The 23,599-nt window shown below is 40.4% G+C and overlaps 2 protein-coding genes across 5 annotated transcripts in view; one reads left to right on the forward strand and one right to left on the reverse strand.

The window, feature by feature from the left end:
* On the reverse strand, positions 1-18,854 carry Ufsp2 (UFM1 specific peptidase 2). 3 transcript variants are annotated; one of them, XM_032918673.1, is made up of 12 exons: positions 18,772-18,854; positions 15,648-15,734; positions 14,363-14,477; positions 14,215-14,281; positions 11,342-11,499; positions 10,813-11,005; positions 9,462-9,608; positions 5,162-5,326; positions 4,833-4,957; positions 2,513-2,589; positions 1,345-1,469; positions 1-160 (listed from the first exon to the last, which is right to left on the reverse strand). In XM_032918673.1, the coding sequence occupies exons 2-12, from the start codon at positions 15,709-15,711 to the stop codon at positions 74-76; spliced, it is 1,323 nt and encodes a 440-aa protein (XP_032774564.1). In that variant the 5' UTR covers positions 15,712-15,734; positions 18,772-18,854; the 3' UTR covers positions 1-73. The 3 variants fall into 3 exon arrangements, with proteins under 3 accessions (XP_032774564.1, XP_032774563.1, XP_032774565.1); XM_032918672.1 differs by having other exon boundaries at positions 14,363-14,540; XM_032918674.1 differs by lacking the exons at positions 15,648-15,734; positions 18,772-18,854 and having other exon boundaries at positions 14,388-14,504.
* Positions 18,415-23,599, forward strand: part of C13H4orf47 (chromosome 13 C4orf47 homolog) — a 24,766-nt gene continuing 19,581 nt past the window's right edge. The window contains exons 1-2 of one of the 2 annotated variants that reach the window (XM_032918676.1): positions 18,415-18,945; positions 20,714-20,890. In XM_032918676.1, coding sequence (XP_032774567.1) covers positions 20,791-20,890 — 100 coding nt within the window. In that variant the 5' untranslated portion in view covers positions 18,415-18,945; positions 20,714-20,790. Of the gene's footprint in view, positions 18,946-20,254; positions 20,891-23,599 lie in introns of those variants that run through there. The other variant, XM_032918675.1, reaches the window with a different exon arrangement.

The raw sequence follows: 23,599 nt of genomic DNA on the forward strand, positions 1-23,599 counted from the left end.
TTTAATTTAAAATTATGCTTTTATTAACATTGGAACAGCTCTTTTATATTTATAGTCTTGACACCAAGGTAATTTAAAGAGCATTTGGTCGTTGAGGAAGGCATAAGTTGTAGTATGCATCCTTGTTCCAAAAGTCTGGACCCTTCCATCCACACCAGCCCTAGATTTGGGAGAAAGGAGAATGAACACTTTACAACACAAGACTCCATGATAGAAACAACATCAAGTTCTGTCAGCAGGACCTTGGCATAAGACTCAGATACTGATGTAATCCAAGAATTTTCTTTTTGTTTCTTTTTTTTAAAAAAGATTTATTTCTTTATTATATATAACTACACTGTAGCTGTCTTCAGACACAGCAGAAGAGGGCATCAGATCTCATTACAGATGGTTGTGAGCCACCATGTGGTTTGTGGGATTTGATCTCAGGACCTCTGGAAGAGCATCCAGTGCTCTTGACCACTGAGCCATCTCCCCATCCCTCAAGGATTTTCTAAGACAAGAAAAATAGCTTTTCTATCCTGTGCTAGACAATCACTAGGCTGTTCCTGAATAGGAAAACGCTGCTATGATCTACAGGAGTTACATTTATTTATTTTGTGATTGTGGAGGCCTGAGGACAACTTGCAAGTTGGTTCTTGTCCACCATGTAGGCTCTAAGGGTCAAACTTAGGTCATCAGGTTTGGCAGAGAGTGTTTTCACAGGCTGAGCCACCTCACCTACCTGTCATGAGAATTAACTGGCTATAAATCATTTATATTCCATGCATTCTATGTCAACAAAGACTTCCAAATCTGCCTCAACTTCCAATCTTTAGAATTATACACATATGTGAGAAGCGACCATATCTTCATATGCCTGGTGTTTTGTTTATCTATTAACTGACCCTAGAATTATTAAGGGTGTATGTGAATTTGTACATGAGATGCTGGTCCTGGAACTGGATTTACAGGGGTTCTGAGCTCCATAAAGTGTACACTGGGAACTGAACTGAACTGGGAACTGAATTTTGTTTCTCTGTGAGAAGGGCAAAAGCTATTAGCTGCCCTGTTGTCTCCCCATCTGACTTTAAAAGTGAGAAAGTTTATTCTGCTCTCTGGTTTTAAGACATTGATGAGACACTATACAACGACATGTGCTATAAGTCCTGTAAAGGAACTTTACATAATAGAACTTACATAATAGAACTGTAAAGTGTTCTATTATGAAGTTTAGTAAATAGCAAAGCTTTTATTAACGTAGAAGTACTGCTGTCAGGATCACTGCCCTGGCCCTGTTTCTTGGCTAACTGCCGTCTTTGGCCTTTGCCTTGTGTCTCGCATTTTTGTGACAGGGATAATTACCTTTTCCAATATAACTTGCAGGTCTTCAGCACCTGTATAGTGTGGGTCTAGAATTAGGAATTTGATCTGCCCTGTAGTTTCATTCCATGCGACTCCTAGTATTGTGTGAGCCAATACTCCTCCCCCTAGCAAAAAGAAATATGTAATAGGGCATAAGTTAATTTTGCCTGCTTATTCAGCTCAAACAGCTACTTTCCTATTAGTTGGCAGCATTATAAGAGACCGTTGGATATTGTAAAAGACCATGATAGTAAATATAAAGATAAGATTACACATTTAATGACTGCTACATATGGAAATATGTAAAAAAAAATGCTATGACTATATCCATAATCATAAAACGTTTACATTCCATTGCTATAACCATAAGATTTCTTAAAATCCACTGAGAAAGGCCCACCAAGAGGCCCGAGTTCCCCCGTGCGGTAGGATCAGTGAGGGGCCTCTTCCAGCCGACCCTCTTGTGCATGTGGAGCAGGTCTGCCCTTCTCCAACTCTGCCAACATCCACTTACCTCCACTTCTTACACACTAGAGTGGTTGATCTTACGCTAGTTTTCAGAGTGTCATATATCTTTAGCTCAGTTAATCAAGTCTTATTTTACAAAGAAAACCCAATAAAGGTAAGTAGTAGTAGTCATAAAACCAGCCAAGTTAGTGGCAGGGTCATGATTTATGATGCTTAGTCAACCAGCTATCGCCTTTTTAAAATTACTACTCTGGACTCTTTAATTGTTCAAACATGGTTAATATTTTCTTTTTAGCATTTATTTTTGGTTACCAATTCCTTTTCGCATCTTTATTCTTTGGAAACTAAAATCCAAAGAACAGTGTATATAAGTTTACTTTTAAATGCTTAAATTTTTATTATATGTGTGGGTGTTTGCCTGCATCTTTGTCTGCGCACCATGTAATGCACTTCCTGTAGAGACCAGAGAGGCACTGGATTTCCTGGAACTGGAACTACAGATGATTGTGAGCCATCATATAGGTGCTGGTGAACCCAGGTCTTCCGGAAAAGCCACTAGTGTTCTTAACCATTAAGCCATCTCTCCAGACCCAATTCTAAGATGCTTAATATGACTTGTTTTTATGTAACATTAAAATTCAAATTCATTTCACTTGTTCTCCACTCTGCCAAAGAACCCAACATGTCTAAAACACCTTACCAATCATTACTGGAGTGCCCACATTCTGGAAATGGTTGGCTAGTTCCCGGCCTTGAGAAGCCATTTCTGAACCTTGACTAAATAAAAAGAAATCATCTTCGATCAGATAACGGTTTTCACGTAATGAGTTTGGGGAGGGGGGCAATACCTCCACTCTTTTTGTTGTGGATCTTGAAAAAACAAATTAAGTGGTAGAGACCTGATTCACTGTAACTTAAATCAACATACACTTTAAGTTGTTAAAACTACTAACTGGAGAGAAAACAAAAACGACTTTGGTGTTTTGCTTCTGGAGCTGCATAAAGGTTCTGGCTTTTTAACATGATGAGATTGAAACTGGCCACTTTGCCATTTTCTAAAGTCTATGTTTTTTCCGTCTTTATATTAGGATCAATAACACCTGTCCCACATGTAGGCTAGAGGAGCTTTGAGGACTAATTTGCTTTTCTGTGAAAACTTCAAAGTGCTTTCAGGTACACCGTACTTGAAATCACGGAGTATTTGGGTATCATATGTACTTTTCACTTTTGAGAAGAGAAAGGCAGAAGGAAGAGCACATATATTCCTCAAAATTCTGAGTTGAAAATACAGGGAGTGAAACGAATGTGCTACCTCTAATAAGAGTAGAGCTGGCAGCACACTCCTTTCCCCTCCATGAAAGGCTAACTGGGAGCTCACACTGATGCTACTGCCATCACATCTGAGCCTCAGATTGCTATTTGAAAGATCAAATAAAAAAATCCAAAGTAATTTCATATCATTAAAAGTATAAAACATTGTAAGCTAAATTATCAGTGTAACTATTACTTTTGTGAACGAACCAGGTAGTGTCAAACCTGGTAAGCTCTAGGCTGAGCAGCTAAGACAATGTTTTAATGTAACAAACCATTCTTTAATTTCTTAAACCATGTATTCTGTGAGTGTTCATGTGCCATAGCACACATATGAAGGAGACCCTAGGGACTGACTGGGGTAGTCAGGCTTGGTGAAAAAGTCTTTTGCCTCATCAGCCCTAAACTTAAATTTCTAAAAATAGTTTTTTACTACATTATCTACCATTATTTCTAACTGATTCTTAAAATTCCTATTGTGAGAGCAAACATATTTTAAATACTTGGACAACAGATACTGCTACTGTAGTTATTAATACAAGACAGGTTAAAGTCTTGTCTCAATAAGCACAGAGTAAAGTAAGTTCATGGAAACACAGTCTCTAAAGATTTAACTTATTTATTTAACAAAGTAGAAGAAAATTCATTCCCAGTTGTTTTATGTTGTGTTCAGAGTTAGATAAGGTGAGATCCCCAGAGTAGCTAGCATTAGATATAGCCAGAATCCTCTTCTGGGGTGACAGATAAGGCCCCCCAAACTGCCTTGCCCAGTACTTTCTGAAGTGTCCTCACCTAATTGACAGCCATGATGTCCATAATCAAGGCTGTACATTGAGAGAAGTAGAGGGACACCAGGTCTCCATGCATACTAAGTTTTGTTTTCCTCTTGACCATGCTTGGTTCCAAGTCCCCCACTGCTCCCTCCCTATGGGACTGGACCCCTGGAGACACTGCCCTTTCTCCTTCCTCCCCATGCAGCAATCCATTCTGGCTCTAAATCTTTCTTTGGGGCTTTGTAGGCTCCAAAGCACAAGTGCAGTTCCCCAGGACTGTCAGCCTTGAGGGCTGATCTGTTACAGCTTGGGGAAGAGTCGAGACATCTCCTGGGGGATTCTGGTGCTGACTGCAATGATGTCACATACAATTCATCTAGCAGAGTAAGTATTTTATAGTATATGAGAGAATGGAGTATAATGTTTATGCTGATGAAATCAAAACCTTCTTAAATGGATGATAAAACAAGTTATGGTCACATAAATGGATACGTGATCATTTATATTTTCTCTTACTTTGTTATTAGAATTGTAGAAAATATAAGGTGAATATACTATTTTTACATCTGTTGGTTTATTCACATCTTAGCAAAAAAAAAAAAAGAACAAAAGAAACACATAATGGTCAGTGATCAACATTTGGCTTTCTCCTTATTAGACTTTCAGAAGATTTAAACATTTGTAAACTACATTTTGTATCTCGAACTTTACCCAAAGATACTATATTTCTAAGTTTCCACATGTAGAGTAAAATCAGTTCTAGAGAGTATATGTATACAACACAGCTTGTTTAAAACAATGAATTTATAAAGCAAGGAGATAACAAAGAAAAGCAATGACTGGCAATAAGGAGAAAATGTCATTTTTCAATTATTTTAATAAGAGTTATAAACTGTTATGTGTAAACGATGGATGTGGTTCACAAAGCATACTTACTTGACAAACAGTATTTTGGAAGTTACACCGATCAGTTGGTTTAGTACCAGCTGCACTTCAATAGACCCGATCCATTGCCGTGATCCAACAAATGTTGCTGGTTTGTCACCGGCATCAACTAGAGCCTTTACGTATCAAAAAGAGAAAAATCCATAGTAAGACAGCTACTAAAGTTATATTTAGGGCATTTTGATTACGAGTAAAATAACATTTCTTTTCAAAATAAAAATAAGTCTATGCCATAGACTTATTGATAATAATTATCAATGATATACTAAAAACCAATAGAGTACACAATTGGTTATAATTTAAAATGGCAAGTTGTGTACCTGCTGGATTTCCCTGTGTGTTGGAATGGCCCTTTCTGTGTAACCCTGATGTCTGAACCATGAGCAGACCGTCTGTAGTGACCTGTAAGCACAGCCCCAGCCGTTGTCGTCCACCCGATCTTGCATGTAGTGATGATAGGCGTAAGTGCCCTGGACCATGCAAATCTGTGAAGAGGAATGACGGAAACCATGAAAGGCAGAAGTACACACTCTGTGGAAATGTTTACTGTCTTGAGAAGTGGACTTTTACTTCTTACTGGTCAGTGCTTCTGAACCTGTGTGTCGAAATGTTGCCTAATTAGCATCATTGCAAAACACAGGTATTTACATTATAAATTCATAACCGTAACAAAATCACAGTTAAGAAGTAACAACAAAAATAATTTTATGGGGCTGGAGAGATGTCTCAGTGGTAAGCGCTGACTGCTCTTCCAGAGGTCCTGAGTTCAAATCCCAGCAACCACATGGTGGTTCACAACCATCTGTAATGGGACCCGATGCCCTCTTCTGGTGTGTCTGAAGACAGCTACAGTGTACTTATATGTAATAAATAAATAGATCTAAAAAAAAAATAATCATATGGTTGGGGGTCACCACAACCTGAGGAACTCTACTGCTGTCAAAGCATTAGGAAGGTTGAAGACCCTTGTGAAAATACCTTCACAGAACAATGCTTAGCATAATATTCTTTTGGCTTTTTCCTGTAAGTCCAGAGTCCTTACCAGTACAGCCCCACAGAAACCAACCTAGAATATGTGTGTTCTGAATCAACAAGGCCAGCTCCCACACGTTCCCCTTATTAATTTGTTAGTTTCAGATATGCCAATGGTTATCTGATCACGAAGCCTTATGCTTTTCTTGACTGGAATATCCTTTTCCCAATTAGTTTTACAGCATGAACCCTGCTTTCATTTCAGTCTCTCTTCAAACACCAGAAGCCTCCCCTTTGCCGTAGCTAACAACCCTCTCCTGCCTTCATGTATGCACGCATACGCATGTTTAAATTTCAAAGTTGTTATGGCTCTTCCAAACGTAACTAGTTATGTTTTTGGATGACTGCCTGCCCATACCAGCATGTGGGTGATGCCTGAAGGAAGAAAGGAACTCATAAGCAAACAGAAAGAAGCAGGTCCCACATGATGGGACACAGGGATGACGTTCCTGCAGTTTTATAAATCTGCCACTAAAGTGTGTGCTAGTGATGCTCATAGCATAATGCTAAAAGTGAACATCACTACTGACAAAACAGACTTTTAAAATTATTTTATCGATTCTTTGTGAATTTCAAATCATGCACCCCAATCCCACTCATACCTGCCCTATGTCCTTGTAAAGATGCTGCTTGTATTCTAATGCTAGCACTGATTCCTCAACAGGAAACCATCATGTACACAAGTAATGCCTTATGAACCTTCTCCCCAATTTAATGGTCAATAAAAGGCTAGAGCCTGTGGCTGGGCAGTGGAGGGGGAAGGTGGGACTGGAGGCTGGAGGGAGCTGCAGGTAGGGAAGAAGAGAGAGAAGAAGGTAGAGAGGACGAGAAAGATGCCATGGGTTAGGAGTCAAGAAAGCACAGCCCTGAGGGTGGCCGATTGGAGTTAAAGAGCATCAGAAGAAACAGAGTAAGTAATGTGTTAATAGCATAGAGGCAAGATATCTGCCCAACCCAGGTGCTTATTGTAAACATAAGGGCTGTGTGTGTCTTTAATCCAGGAACTGATTGATCAAAGGCAGGGTAGAGACCCTGGATTGAGATGAAATATTTTCTACAACAAGAGTGAGACAGAATAAGATAAATTTTAGAAACAGAATGTTGAGTGAAAAAGCAAGTTGTAGAAAACTACAAATACAATGGTCTGTTTTTATAAAACTAGAATGAAACAAATATTGCTAAAAGCAATGTATACCTTTATAGGGACACACACACACACACACACACACACACACACACACACACACACACACCGACACTCTTAGAAGTAGGAGAGAAGAATGTGTTCTGTGCAGCGGTCCTTTAGTAGACAGAAGTCTGTCCCAGGACTCAATGTAGACATAGAATCTTGGACACTTAGGCTCTTTATGAAAAATGGTACAGTGGGTTTTTTTTTAATAACTCATGCATATCCTCCCTTGTACTTTAAATAGTCTCTAGATTATCATAGATATCATAGATAAAACAATGAAAATACTTTATAAATGGCCACTGTATTTTCTAGGAAATCAAGGCAAGGCAAGAATGTATATATTCAGTGCAGACTTGGTTTTTCTTCAAGTATTTTTGAACTAGGATTGGCTGGATGCACAGATGGGTAACGAGCAGATATGGAGACTGTGTCAGAGTCATTCACCTGGGACTATCTGAGGAGGTAGTGAGTAGACACAGAGGCATAGAGATCAGTAATGCTGTTTACGAACTAAATAGAAACTCCTAGTTACCCATTTGCTATGCTGTGAAACGCTGTGTGTGTGTTCATCCATCAATGTGTATATACTCACATGTGTGCGATATATAAGGTCAACTATTGTAAATACTAAAATAAAATACATTTTGTAACATGGATAAGGAAGCTGTTTTATTGTCAATATCAATCAGCATGCACTTAGGACTTTACAATCTCCAGGCTTTTTTTAAAGGAACTATTAAGAATTTAAAATAAGTAATAGGATGCCATACATACATGGAGGAGTTCTAAACTAGTCTGAGAGGAAAATATTTAAGTCAGGAGCTTGTAGAGGGCTACTAAGAGTTTTGTTGTGACATTATAAACTCCATTTCCTAACCTATGACTCTGTGGCAGTGCAAGATTTTAACAATAGTTTACTGGGACTTCTTCCTGTCTTTTCAAAGTAAGTGAAATCATTTAACACCTCTAAATGCTGACTCACGAACAGACATAGAATGGCGGGTGTCCAGCTAATGCTATTTCCAATGGAATCTGCTCTGTCTACAGCCCTTGCCAATGGGGCTGTTGCTGCATGTATGTGTGTACTGACGGCTAAGACCAAAACTGGGCTTCCCAGTTCTCTCTCACAGTTACCATAGCATTTACTCATTTTGATTCTTAAGATTCCCTTGCAAAGCTCCTGGACACTCAGAATTGTGAATCACAATTTCTTTGGAATGTAAATTGAGATGCACACAGTAAACTCATCGGTCAGAGCAGAGGATGAAGTTGCAAATGATGCAAGCAAAACAGCTCAAAGATGAAGAGGAAAAGGCTATACGCAACAGGAGCAATGTAGATACAGAAGGTAGGAGCTGACAGGAGAGAAAGGGCACCCAGGAGCCACAGAGAAAGCAGCAGCAGGCCAGCAAGGAGCCTGCCAGGTCACTACGCTGGTCTGTTTCTAAGAGGTCTTGCTATCTGTGTGTTCCCTCTTGGGGGACAATGAGATTCTTTATAGCGGCCTTCATGTATCCTTAATTTAATGCCTGTCCTCACTCTGTGCCTGTCCAGTGATGTAAGCTACTTATATTGAGTCTATCTTTGCGGTGTAGCATAGAAAGCCAAGCATCTTAGCCTTGCCCATACTGTGGCCTGGAAGACCTTAATTTGCAGGATTTGTCAGCTGCAGAATGAGAAGAAAGGAACAAACCTTTAGAGAAATCAGAGAATGTTATGTTAGTAAGAGATGTGTGGTAAACTTTGATACTCATAAACCTTTGATATCATTAATTACTGCTATCTTTTTTGAGGCACTGTCTCCCTGTCTAGCCTGGAACTTGCTAAGACTAAAAGCCCGGTGAGCAACCACTCTCCACTAATTACTTTTATTCTTTTTTAAGACTTACTGTCTGTGTGTGTGTGTGTGTGTGTGTGTGTGTGTGTGTGTGTGTGTGTGTGTGTGAGACAACAGCCTAAGATCTCCTAGAGCTGCAGCAGCTATGAGCTGCTTGTTGTGGTTGCTGCAAACTGAACTCATGTCCTGTGGAAGAACAGCAGTCTTAACTACTAAGCCATCTCTTCACCCACCCATCACAGCTATCTTACATGATGTCTTTTTATGTTCATTTTTTGTTTTGTTTTTTGAGACAGGATTTCTCCAGGAACTTGCTATGTAGACCAGGCTGACCTCAAACTCAGAGATCCACCTGCCTCTGACTCCCAAATGCTGGATTTAAAGGTATGTGCCAGCCCCTTAAATAAGGTCTCACAAAGGCTTAAAATAGACAAGTGATAAATTATTTTTTTAGGGATGACACACAACATGAATCAATTCTCAAAAACGTCTCTTGAGGACCAATCCAAAACAATGAATGACAATGATTGATTAACTCATGAAAACTAGTCAGACTCACCATACTACCCTCTATGTTAGGTGGGCTCAGGTAAGCATGCGGATTTCTAATATAGCCATCTTTATATAGTTCATCCGGAAAGTGATAAGCATTAATCCTTTTGAGATAAGGTCTGTCATGAGGCAAATTGAAGAGATCATGTAACTCCTAAATAAAATCAGAATCAATAGACAAAGAAAACAATTTTAGATTGTTAGTTAATACAGTCAAACTCAAGAATTATAAAACAGAAAATACATTGGGTATAAGTTTTAAAAAAAACATAACTCATTAAGGCCAATGGATAAATAAACTGAGACCAATTTATAATCCTCTAGTAGGAATCAGAAGGGAAGATAGAAATATGAAATTACTAGAATTGGGGTTTTTATAAATCAGAAATTATAATTTAAAATGATATATCAAAGTATTTTGGAAAACCATGTTTAGAATACTTTTGACATGTAAGTGCAGTTATTAAATACAGAGAAGATTAGTGATTGGAAAACAATTACAATGTCATAATTGGAAACACTGACTAATGTGTATAACGTGTTATTTTCTCAACAGCATAAAAGCTTACAATACTTATTCTAAATGTCTGGCCAATCTCCAACATACTCTCATGGTTTCAACAGGTTAGCTTGTGTAGCATCTGAAAATCAATTTATCTCCAACTTTTGGAACAGTAGAGAGGGTTCGTGCTACTACTTCTCAGGAGCAGAGTTCTGGACATAATTTAATGAGGTCCTAAAGTCAGATCCTAAAAAAGCAGTCCTTCTGTTGCTAAATCTCATTCCTGCAAATGCTAGACAAAACTCTCTAAAGCTTCTCTACTGAAACTTAAATGACCTTATTTGTGGTCTCCACATACCATGTGCAATCAGGATAAGTACAGACTCCACCCTCCTCTGTTCTGTATTGTCACAAATCGGGAGGGACAGAGGGAAAAAGAAAAGAATTTCTTAACATGGGGTTGGGGATTTAGCTCAGTGGTAGAGAACTTGCCTAGAAAGCACAAGGCCCTGCGTTCGGTCCTCAGCTCCGGAAAAAAAAGAAAGGAAAAAAAAAGTTTCTTAACATCCATCAGCTACTCTAGGCATGTAAACGCCTTTCCATTTCTATTTTTCACTATAAAAAATGATATAATTTCATAATTCTATTAGCCACACAGAGTATCTGAAATGAAGTTGTTACACGCTGTACTAAACCAGCGTGCTTTCATTACAGAAAAAAAAAAATCATGAAAGAAATTAGCTCATTCCTATACTTTTAAATTAAACTACAAAATAATTTACATTTGTTGCAAATTATAACTAAGCAGGAAATGAATAAGAGACTCTTTTTTCTAGTAATAATGGTCTGTCATTACCTTTCTATAGGCTTGTAGCTGATCATCTGGGATTCCGGATGGATATAAAACTGTTACGAGATTCTTTCCCCCTGGCAAGAGAAAGTGCAGTGGTTCAGGGACCACAATAGATGTTCCTTTCATATATCTCAAGATGCATTTTTCCACATCAACTAGCTGATTGAGAATTGCATCCACTAGAAGTTTGCGCGCTCTGTGGGAGAAGACATGTGAGTGGATTAACAAAAGGTGTGATGTTTAGCATATGCCCTGAGTGGCGTAAACACTACACTGACGAGACTTGTCAAGCAAAGTCAAAGTGACTGTGTTTGCTCTGGGTGGATAAAGGGAAGCCTCAGTTTCAGCATGCTGTCCCACTGCTTCCAAAGAAATATTGAACTCTCAATGACTCTTAGGTTGATAATGAGAAGTATATCACAGCAAAAGCAGCCCATCACCTCGTATATGATTCTTAAAAAACCAAGTTCTGATTACTTTGTAAAATAGGTCCTCATTTAAATGTGGCAGTAATACTATAAGAAATACCTACTTTCCCCATGTTTCCTCTGGAGCAACGGACACAACCGCATCGATTGGCAAGCTCATATTAATGTAGTGGTGTTCTTCGTTTTCCCTTTCGATGATGGGGGTTATGGCTCCCAGAGGGGTCGATATTTCCAGCATGAGGTCTATATTTACTGTTTGTTGCTATATGGACAGATAGTAAGAGTCAGCTTGTGGAACATTCAACACTGAATAGAAAGGTAAACGGAGTTTAAAGGGTGATATATAAAGCTAGTAACTGTAGGAAACCCCTTTCTGCTTCAGAGTAATCTGCATGACTCTAGAGTAATTAGTAAGCAAAGATGGACACAGACTATCCATGTTTATTAGTACAGAGCTGTGTGTACAGATCGCTGGGTCATTATGTTATTCTCCAACTTTCCCTAAAGAAAAACAAAACAAATAAAACAAAACGCCACAAAAAAAGTTGCTTAGCAGGTGGACTTTTAAGTTTGAGGCTAGCCTGGTCAACGTATCAAGTTTCAAGCCAACCAGAGTTGCAGAGTGAGTTCCTTTCTCAAAACAACAAACCCACCAAGCAAAGTACCAAACCAAAATACTACGCACCCCTGGTGTAGGAACATTTTGAAATTACGTTCTGTTTTGAACAAATTAGCAGAGAATTAGAAATTAGAGAATGCTTGGAGCCAGGCTTCTCACGCAGATTAGTCATGAACTTTGTATAGCTGAAGTGAACTGGATGCAGAAATACAATTTATGCAGGTAAACATGTATACGCATGTTATAAATGTGTGCCTCTATGTGTATATAAACATACATGTTTATATTCTCCAAGGAGAATGGCTGACCAAACTGGAACGGGGAAAGACACATCTGGGATAATTCATGGATGAAAGTAGGGAGCACCAAGAAGAAAATCTCGAATGTATACTAGAGTCATCTTGAAGAAGCGTGTATTAACCAAGTCTTAGGAAACATGACTAAAATAGCTACTAATGGAGATAATAGAGACCGCTCAGTACTGCTTAAGATGACGGTCCCAGTTCAGCTTCCAGAACCCACACTGGATGGCTTACTGTCACCTGTAACTCCATCTCCAGAGGGATCAGACGCCTCATGTCTCCATGGCCACCTCGACTCACACACACAAAGCCACACGCAGACACACACAGAGACACGCAATTAAAAAAATAATAAAACAAAGTCTTTAAAAACCCAAACTAATTAATGACGGCCACAGATTCGAATCCACTCTGTAAGTCTTCATCTTCCACCTCTACCTCAGGAAGGAACCAGTTATACAATACCCTAGTTTACAAGACACTCAAAAGAAAAGCAGGAAGCTTGTTTGTACACAGAAATGCCAGGCTCAGAAAAATCTGTGTCTCAATCATGAGATTAACATTGTTATCCATGGGGTACTGGTCCCTGTGTTTGGTGGCTTCCTCGGTTCTAAGAGCAGAAGGTTAGGGTTAGGGCAATATGATGAAGTATGCCCTGTGGCCTCATGCTCTCTCCCTGAGGTATTAGATATATCGAAAACACGGTACTTTACAGTGTATAAAACTGGCGAACACCACGAATAGGTGATGAAAATTTCAACATCACCAATGTAAAATGCATTGAAAGCACCTGCTTGTTTAATATGATAGGCTAGGTCACAACATAACGTCTACAATATGTCAGCTAATGATACGAGGATCTAATCAGAAGCAAGCACAAAATGAATCCACACTGAGAACATACTACTGCATGTACTGCCATGTACTCCTCGAAGGGCAAACTCCTTTTATTAATTTTCAAATCGTTATCTCTAAGCCTTGTTGTTTTTGTACACTCCACAAGTACAAAAGCCAGCTTATCAGTGTATCTCAGCGGTGTCTTAAATGGAACCCAGACCAAACTCGTCTGCCTCAACACGTAGGCTGATCTTTGCTGTCAACTGGATCATCTGGAAATAGGAAACCCAACTGGAGAATTGCCTCGATCAGACTGGCTTGAGGGTATTTTCTTCATTGCCAACTGATGTTGGAGGGCCCAGCCCACTGTGGGTAACACCCCTGGGCAGGTGGCTCTGGGTAGTGTGAGAAAGCTGGCTGAGCATGAGCTAGGAGAGCAAGCCAGTAAGCAGCTGCCTTCCCTCAGTGAAAGCCTGTGATGGAGACCGGTAAACCAAAGAACCTCCAACCCAAGTGGCCATGGGATTTATCAAGGAAACAAACCGCAACACCCACCTTCCATGTCTACTCAAGGAAGGAACTAGTTATGCCACACCCAGTTAGTTCCAATACCTCGCATTGCGCTTCCTCAGTGTGTCTATGGCAGTGTTGACTGCCAACTTAGACTCTAAAATCACCTGGGAGATAGGCTCTGGGAATGCTTATTGGGGTGGTCTGGATAGATTAAACAAGATGGCACCATTCCCCGCATGGGCCCCGGACTGTATCCATAAAGGGAACTGACAAGGAGAACATTTATTGTTCTCTCATTCTAACCAGATTCGTTGTGTTCCTGCTTACCCTCCGACCCCCAACCCCATGAGCTAAAATAAACTCATTAGTTTGGTCAGAGTATTTTATTGCATCCCTAGAAGAAGCTAAGACAATGGTCAGGTCTTACCACTCTCAAATGCATAACCAGTGACTTAATGTCTCCTTTGTGGCCTAGGAAAACATTGCAGTGGTAATAACAAAACCCAGTTTTGTTTTTGCAGGAGCAAAATAAGACTGTCAAAAATTACATACTGCAGCAAGAAAAAAAGCTTAGATAAGTAAAACATTTCCTGGCTTCAATATTCTAGGAGGGCAAGACTAAGTATCAGCCACATCTTGCTTAGCTCCAAATTCAAGGATTTAATTTTTCTTTTTTAAGTCAGTAGTGAAAACAAGATTAGCTTACCATGTCGGTTAACTTTTTGTCTTTCTTTTTCATGAATTTTCGCTTTGTATCCTCTTCTTGATCAAATCTAAAATTTTGATATACAAAGACATTTACAAGTACGATACTGTGCTGTGACAATATCTTCAGAAACTCTTTAAACACTCACTGAATGAGGTCCACTACACTCTTACAGGCAGAGCTGTCAGTCAGTTCTCCCGTGTTTGCGTCACTGTTCGGCCAGAGGTACACAGAGCTGTTGCAAATTCTGAACACAAGAGCATCTGAGGAGAGCTTGGTAGTCAGGTCATTCAATACCTGTCTTAGTGCGTTCTTGATAAACATTTCTAAAGGAACAGTATGAGAGTTAGAAAGACCATAACCTTTCAACATGAAGGTTTTTATGCATGAGATCAAGTAGAAGACAGTACGTGTGACTCTCAAACACCCTCCCTACTTTTCAACCACTACCACAATTTCAGCCTTTTTATCTTTTGGGTTCTGAGACCATAAACTCCATGCAATGGCTTTTAGTAAATTTCTATAAAAACTTACAGTCAATAGGAATTTTTTATTGTCATTATAAAACTTTCATTGCCTCGAAAAGAAACCCTGCTTTTTCTCTGCAGTCTTCATGCCCCTCACTTCTCATTCCTCACCTTCCAACATCAGTGGTTCTAACAGCACAGACGGCATTTTCAAAACTGATGTAATTTACCATCAGGGAGGGAGTTAGCTGCTGTCCTTCTGAGCTCACGTTCTCCTGTCCTGTTCTGACTTTACTCCCCTGTTTCAGACTCAACTAAGTGCTCGTTAGTGTCTGAACCCGATGTTGCAGTGGTATCTTGGGAGTATCAAATGCCAGCCCCAACTTTCCACACTCCTCCCTGGACACTCTTTATCTCAGGGTTTGGCATTAGCCTCAGCCAAGAGCTAGAAGACATCCTGGAATTTGCTTCATACAAATCATGCTGATTTTCTTCTCCTTTGAATTCTGTCTAACATTCCAATTAACTACAGTATTTAAAGGAGTTTGGTACCAGAACATGGGTAACACACAATCACAACTCTGTAATACACTTACAAGAACTGTATTTACATTGTGTGACAATTTTCAAGACATCCCTAAAGGTTCAAAAGGAAGGTTAAATCTCCTAATTTACACAGAGGTGTCCTGTGAGCTGCTAAGGCAGTTAGAATATAATATCGGTTGAATCCCATTTAATTTGAGTTTATTTTTCTTATCTCATTAACTCATTTTTCTTGGCAAAATGGAGGGATTATATATATATATATATATACACACACACACACACACACACACACACACATATACACACACATACACACACACACACACACACACACACACACACATATATATATATATATATATATATATATATATATATATATTGTAAATTCTACGATAAAAGATGATTTGGAAGACATACCTTTAGGAGACGCCAGCTGAAAAGCCAGATCGAAACCACCTCTTATTCTGAAGAGGATATCCATAGATCATAGTTTGGGGAAACCACCTGGAACAAACGAAACCACGCTTCCCTTAAACGCTAAGACAAACTCATCTTCATATGAATTAGAATACACTTCAGTTCGGACATGGCATTAATTAGATTCTTCTACTTACTTCATGAGTTAATTTCTTACGTTGTGAACACATAACAACCCCCCTGTAAATTCTTTTCAAAAAGTTTTCAAACCTTAATCCCATACTGATGTTCTCTAGGGACACTTGGGAGGCCAAGGCCAACATAGGACAGCATAGGGCTGTCCCAGACACAAGAACACGTAAAGGCCTCCCCTGCTTCCTTCCATGGTGACTACAATGTGAAAAAGAGGCTCAGAACCACTGCAGTCAGCATTAGACCCTTGATGCATTCAGCAATGACATGAAATCATCAGTGGTAAAAATAAACTAGTTTAAGAATATGACAAGAGGGGGCTGGAGAGATGGCTCAGTGGTTAAGAGCACCGACTGCTCTTCCAGAGGTCCTGAGTTCAATTCCCAGCAACCACATGGTGGCTCATAACCATCTGTGATGAGATCTGATGCCCTCTTCTGGTGTGCCCGAAGACAGCGACAGCATACTCATCTACATAAGATAAATGAATCTTAAAAATATAAAAAAAACCCAAACTTGTCAAGAACACTGAGTCTGACTCGGAGAGACTGCAGCTAGGCCAGCGGGAGGAAAGAACTACCAATGGTGGCAAGATGGAAGAACTCATCATCGGAAAGGTCTAAGAGCGATTTCACATAGAAAATACACCATTAGATACAGGATGTGAACCTAACTGCAGCAATGAGAAGAGCACAGAGCCGGAGAGAGTGTTAGACAGAGCTTACTTGGCGTGGACAATGGTTGCCACTGACAGAGAGGGAAAAAAGCATCTGTAAAATGGAAGAGACTAGCAGTTCTTAGCTTGGATCCATATGTTGAGTTTCAGGTAACAAATGATATATATATTAAAAGACCTGAATCATAATGTGTACGTGGGGGGGGGGTGTCTTGAGGAAAGTTTTCAAAGATTTTATCAAGTTCTTGAAACATGCCTTGAACACTGAAGAATGACATTACACAAGAACTTGTGATGCTGTGAGTGAGAATGACCCCCAGCGGCTCATGTTTAATCTTGGTCCTGCGCTGCTGGAACTGTTTGGGAAGGATTGGGAGGTGTGTCACAGAGGCTGGCTTTGGGGCTCCAGAAGCCTCCCACCACTCCTACCATGCTCTCCGCCTCCTGATTGTGGATCAAGCTCTCATTTGCAGCTCCGGAGGCTTCACCATGACGTGCCTCTGCTTACCCCCTCCTCCCCATAGGCACTGACGCTGGAACTGTAAGCCCAACTAAACTCTCGGTCAATTACAGCAATCCAAAAGACTCCAACACAGAAGAACCCTGTGATGGTTTGTATATGCTTGGCCCAGGGTGTGGCACCCTCACCCTAGCTGCCTGGTAGCCAGTCTTCTCCTAGCAGCCTTCAGATGAAGATGCAGAACTCTCAGCTCCTCCTGCACCATGCCTGCCTGGACGCTGCCATGTTCCCACCTAGATGATAATGGACTGAACCTCTGAACCTGTAAGCTCACCCCAATTAAGTGATGTCCTTATAAGAGTTGCCTTGGTCACAGTGTCTCTTCACAGCAGTGAAACATTCACTAAGACAAACCCTATTCTGAAACAAATGAGCTAGTACTGATACCTACTGCATTAATGACCGAACATTGGGCATATATTACCTTTGATTGTCAGAACATTATGAAGTAGGTACCATTGCAGCTTTTTATTTTGCAAATTTCTTGTCACATTTCTGCAGGAGTGACAGCTTTTATTTATTTTATACACTGTAACCTGTTCAAAGTACAGCACATGTCCCAATTTCACTCCACTACATTCATTCTAAGTAAACAATGAAAGAGGTTAAAACATAATGTGGTCCATTTATTCTACTGTTGTTTATAAACAACCCTCCCAAAAAAGACTAGAAAATACTGTGAGCACTACTAGTAAGAAGTTTGATAAATTTAGAATACACTATTTGAGTAAGAAAAATACTTACATAAACTGAAGATTGAAAAGATAAGCAAGTATTCAGGTACTTACTGTATGATTTTTGGTTAACGTAATCACTTGTGCCTATTCTGTAAATTCAGAAAAAAGATACAGTACTTCCCAGGGTTATTATGACAACTCCTTAAGAAATTGTATGTGAAAGCACCAGGGTCTCTTTAGGCACTTAAATCGTGATCCTCTATGAAGCTGTAATAGTTAAGCTGAAATCTGAAGGGTAGGTAGCCCCTAAAAGAAGCCTTAGCAAAAAGACCAAAGCAAAAGACCACTTGGACTATGACCCAATTGGATCACAGCAAGGACAGAGGTAAAGGATGTTAAAGACGGTGATAATACAGACATTCAGAAGTAGAACCAACGGATTTGATTATTGATTGTGTGTTCTTAAGGCAAGGCAAGTTTGTTAAGTGTTTGGTGGGCACAAGGAGGGGTGAGGTGGGTTATTAACAGAGATGGGAATTCTGAAGGAAGAGTGCTGGGGGAGAACAGGAAATGAGCCAGCTTTGTATCTGCTGAGTTTGAGTGATCTATTTAAATGGAAGCAGTTAACTAGATTTATGAATTGGGTTCAGAGAGAAAGCTCAGAGTCTAAAAGCTGAAGAAGATAATCATCTAAGGTACAGATGGCAGGACCTGGCTGAGCTAGAAGACCGAGGGAAAACTGAGACGGTTGTGCCACGTAAGCGAAAGGAGTAGACTATTTTAAGGAAGTTAGGTCTAGTTTTTCAAAATCAAAAGCTCTTTTTCACAGCTTCCAAATATGACAGATAGTGTCTTACTGTCAAGAGGCACTGACTGACTCGGTGCGCGTCGCGTGACCCAGTGCTGCTAAGGCACAAGCCGCAAGAGATCCAAGAGAGGCAATTTTGCAACGTGACTTTTGGTCCCTCAGGAGCAGATCCTTTTAGGGGCCTGCTCCTAACGGTTGCCGAAGTCCTAGAGGTAAATACAGGAAGGTCACTGGCAATCAGAATCACTTACCAGGAACCACTGCCGAAGGCAAGAACACCTACTTCGTGCAAGCCAGGGTCGTCCCGGAAGTGACGTCAACGCCCAGGCTCCAGCAGACGGACTACAATTCCCAGAATGCCCCACACCAACCATCTCGGGGCGTACCACCACAGAAACTATTCGCCGATGAAGGGGAAACAAAAGGTTTGGTTTCGAGAGATTTTATTGGCCGAGACTTTTGTATTCTAAGGACTTTCTTCCATCTTCGCAAACGCGCTGTGCTGACTCGAATGTTTTGAGGGCCTCCAGGAGTATGTTGGGAATGGTTTCTTCCGTTCCCACGGCAACATGGCCTAACAAGCGCCAGCTGCAGCTTGTGGAACTGTGCGGCGCGCGCCTCTGCAGCTGTGCCAAAGGCCAAGCCCGGGCACAGGCGCGTGGCCCCAAGCTCTTCAAGCTCTGCGGTGGCGTGATCCCCGACCCGGGATCTGATCCTGGTTGTGGAATTGATTAGGTGCCTTTTTGGAGAGGTGACTCGGCCTCGCGGACCTGGGTTTTCCTTAGCTACCTGCCAACTTCAAGCCACCTTTCCCTAGAGGGAATAACTTAGACATCAGTTCGTTTATTTTCTGCAGCTTCTCCCCTTTAGCCAAACTTTCTTTTTTCTTGGCATAGAAAAGGATTTATTGAGTAAATTGCAAGGACGTAGTGGGCAGGGCTTTAACAGAAGAACCTTCTTATCCAAACTTTTTGAAGGGAACTTGCCGTATTCTGCTTGAGTGGAAAATCGTCTGCTTGAGACGATTTTCGTGTCTACTTGATTGTAAACCAAGATTTACGCCTATTAATGTCTGTTTTCCTAGTTCTACCTGATCAGAAGGAGAGGGTTGCAAAGCATTTTTTAAAATGTGTGAATGGATGCTTTATAAGTTTTACTTAAGAGTTTAAGGTCGGGACAAAGTTGAAGGCAATGGCTGTGCAAGCCCTGGGGCTACAATGGTAAATAACTAAAGGGGCTTTGTGGTTCTAGCCACCCTGGAGGCTAGACCAGAGGTTCCCTCAATTCCAGGAGTTTCATTCCAGTCTGGGCAGCGTTGCCTCAAGAACGTAGTGAAGAGGATTCAAACTCATACCATGGTTTCCAGCTGTGGAGCCATCAGTTCAATGGGGAAAATAAAGAGTGCCTACTCCACGAATGTTAGATGACCTTTCGTGAGGTGTTAAACCCGAGAATCTCGAGAAGAGAACAAATCCATGATTGTCCAATTAAAGCAACCTGTATTTTGGGGTGTGCCCTGCCTGTACCAGCCTGCTGGCTGTCTCTAAATCGGAATTCAGAGAGCATCCCTTGCCAGCGCCTTTATGAGGTCCTTTCTATAGGAGGGATAAAATGTTCACAGGAGAGAGAGAGAGAGAGAGAGAGAGAGAGAGAGAGAGAGAGAGGGAGGAGGAGGAGGAGGGGGAGGGAGGGGGAGGGAGGAGGAGGAGGGAGAGAGAGACAGGAAGCAGCTGTTTTACATTTTAAAAACAAAAACAAAACCAGAAAACAATGAAAGGGAGGGAACAAAGTTACATCATGTGAATGGGTAGCAAGTTTAGTGTAGGTTGAAAGACATTTTGCAGTTTACATAGGAAGTAACAGATCCATCCTTAATTCCAAATAGAAACCTCAGCTTGGAAGGACTTAACACAGGACAAACAGGAACGTATTCTTTAACTACAAATAGAAACCTTAACCTGTACAGGACAAATAGGAACTTATTCTTAACTGTCTTAACAGCAAACAGAAACGTTAACCTGCAAAGTATATTGTTCCTGATTTGGTCTCACAAAGGCTATGCACGAGCCTGTCTGATGGGGATTAGAGGGGTGGTATCTAAAAGAAGTGAACAAAACAACCGATCCAGAGACTCAAAATGATTGGGTTTGACATTTAATAATCATTCTTTTCATTCAAAACAATTTCCTGTAGTTTTCAGTGTAAAGTAGGATTTTGCTGTAAAAGAAGATCTAAGAACCTTTGTGAAGGTACCACCCCAAGAAGCAATCATGCCGATAGAAGGCGGGAAAACGGATATGGAGAGGATTGGCCTCTTCAGTGAGATGGAATACATCACAGTGGGTGACAGATATGTGTCACCATTTAATCGTGAGTATCTTTCGTATTTTTAAATACTTGAATAAAAAATTTCCAATACAAAAAATTTAATTATATGCATAATGTCTTAGAGTTTTACTGCTGTGAGCAGACACCATGACCAAGGCAACTCTTATAAGGACAACATTTAATTGGGGCTGGCTTACAGGTTCAGAGATTCAGTCCATTATCATCGAGGCAGGAGCATGGCAGTGTCTAGGCAGACATGGGACTGGTTGGAGGAGCTGAGAGTTCTACATCTATTTTTTTTTTAAGATTATTTATTTGTTTTATATATGTGAATACACTGTCTCTGTCTTCAGGCACACCAGAAGAGGGCATCAGATCTCAGTATAGTTGGTTGTGAGCCACCATGTAGTTGCTGGGAATTGAACTCAGGACCTCTGGAAGAGCAGTCAGTGATCTTAACCGTTGAGCCATCTACGTCTTGTTACAAAGACAAACAGGAGAAGACTGACTTCTAGGCAGCTAGAGTCAGGGTCTTAAAGCCCACACCCACGATGACACACCCATTCTAACAAGACCACACCTATCCCAACAAGGCCACATCTCCTATTAGTACCACTCCCTAGACCAATCATATTCTAGCCTCTCCCCCCCCCACCCCACACGTACCTCTGGCTGCCCTGGAATTGCTATGCCTTGAATGCACAGAGATCCACCTGCCTCTGCCTCCAAAGTGGTGAGATCAACCATGCTTGGCAATATTTATTTCTAATGGTACATATTTTAGAGCATTGAGTTCTAATGTTGATATTGTGACACTGTGACAACTTGTGATATTGCAACAGAATTAGGAAAAACTTAATTTTATAAGAGCTCATTTTATAGGGCTTCTTTACTTTCACTTATTTACAATTTTTTTTAGATTTATGTATTTATTTTTATTTTATGTCCATGAGTATATTGCCTGGATGTGTGCCATTTTACCATATATATGCACTGTGCCTGAGGAGGCCAGAAGAGAGTGTTGGATCTCCTGGAACTAGAGTTACAGATGATGGTAGCTACCCTGTGGGTGTGAGGAAACAGCTGCTTGTAACCATTTAGCCATCTCTCTGGTCCCAACCTTGTTTATTCTTCATGGGTAATTTTATTTCCTTCCATGGTAACTTAATTCTAGAATAGTGGACATTTAGCTGTTTAATATTTTATTTGTCTATTTAGTGTATATTTGGCTGCATGTATGTCTGTGTACCAAATGTGTACTTGGGATCCATGAAGGTTTTAAGGGGATATCAGATTTTCTGGACACTGAGGTTCTGGGAACTGAATTCAGGTCCTCTGCCAGAATAAGTGTTGTTAACTCCTGAGTCATCGCTCTAGGGACCCTAGTCCACAGAAAGCGGTTGAATCCACGAAGGGTATCCATTATCACTTGTCTGAAAAAACAAAATGCTAATTGAACATCTGAAAGATCTCTTTGAAAAGCCATAATAAAAAAATCTAAATTAGCTGAGTGTCATGGTCCATTAAAGCAATCCTAGTACTTGGGAGGTTGGAAGCAGAAGGATTGGGAGTTAGGTCAGCCTGGACTGTAGGACAACCAGTCTCGAGAAAAAAGAAACGTAAGCGTATGCTTTCAAAGTCCCCGTTGAGATTTTGTATATTAAAAATTACCTGATATAAAAACATGTCCAAAGCATACAATTGACTAGAAAAACGAGGTATAGAATTATACATTTATTATGCTATGCGCTAACAATGAAAAAGTGGTAAACAGTATCCGTGACCATATCTACACATTCACTGGGCAACAAAATTACTATCATTACCTGTGAAAGGGAAATGAATAAGGAAGCACAGCAAAAAAGCCTCATTAAGATGTTTGTATGGTAGAATGTGAAGTAATATGTACAACCTTTAAAAAAATTGAGTTAACAAGAGACTATGATTTCAAGGCCAGTCTATTCTACATTTGAAAATTCCAGGCCAGCCAAGGATCCATAGTGAGACCCTATTTCAAACAAACAAATAAACAGAATGCAAAAACAAACAGGGACCAAAAACTGGTCTACTAAAAGCAAACAAAAATTGAAGTTACCAAAATTGAATTCATATTTCAGTAGCTATAAGTGTACACTTAAAAAAATTCTTTGCTGTTAGGAAGTTAAGGCCTTCAAGATTCAAATTATGAAAATCTACATATTCACAAAAAAGCAGCTGTTAAACAAATACCTGGACTATGCTATTTGGTTGTGCAAATATGAGAGTTAAAAGTTTACGATCTAGGCGCATGTTGTGCTGTTTCACATCTTTATTAAGAAAGTAAGTGCTGGAGACATTCTGGGCTCTGACCGGACATGGGCCCCTAAGCAGAGACAAGGTTTCTCTGTGTGGCCCTAGCTGTCCTGGAACTCACTGTTCACCAGGATAGTCTTGAACTCAGAGAGTCACCTGTCTATAACTCCAGAGTGCTGGGATTAGAGGCTTTTGCCACCGCTGTGGCTGTCAGCTGTCATCGTTGTCACTTAAAGCTGTTTAATAAACTGAGGAGAGGATTGCTTCTGTGTGAGCGTGGAACTCCCTCCATCACACAAAAGCAGTGTCCCCTGCTGACCCTGGACCCACTAGGCTCGATGATCTTTTTAAGGTCTCTTTCAGCTCTGAGGTTCAGAATGTTTAATACTTCACCCCAGTCCTGCATGATGGTGTATGCCTATAATCCTAGCTTCCTCCCGAAGCCCAGGCAAACAGGTC

This window comes from Rattus rattus, chromosome 13, assembly GCF_011064425.1.
Source record: "Rattus rattus isolate New Zealand chromosome 13, Rrattus_CSIRO_v1, whole genome shotgun sequence".
Lineage (NCBI taxonomy): Eukaryota > Metazoa > Chordata > Mammalia > Rodentia > Muridae > Rattus > Rattus rattus.

Excerpts from the sequence above, each read along its gene's own strand:
- Ufsp2 (XM_032918672.1), bottom strand. The coding sequence starts at position 15,711 with ATGGATATCCTCTTCAGAATAAGAGGTGGTTTCGATCTGGCTTTTCAG. Across the intron at positions 14,282-14,362 it reads AGTGTAGTGGACCTCATTCA|ATTTGATCAAGAAGAGGATA; the intron begins GTGAGTGTTTAA and ends TCAAAATTTTAG. Across the intron at positions 2,590-4,832 it reads TCCAAAATACTGTTTGTCAA|TCAAGGTTCAGAAATGGCTT; the intron begins GTAAGTATGCTT and ends CTTTTTATTTAG.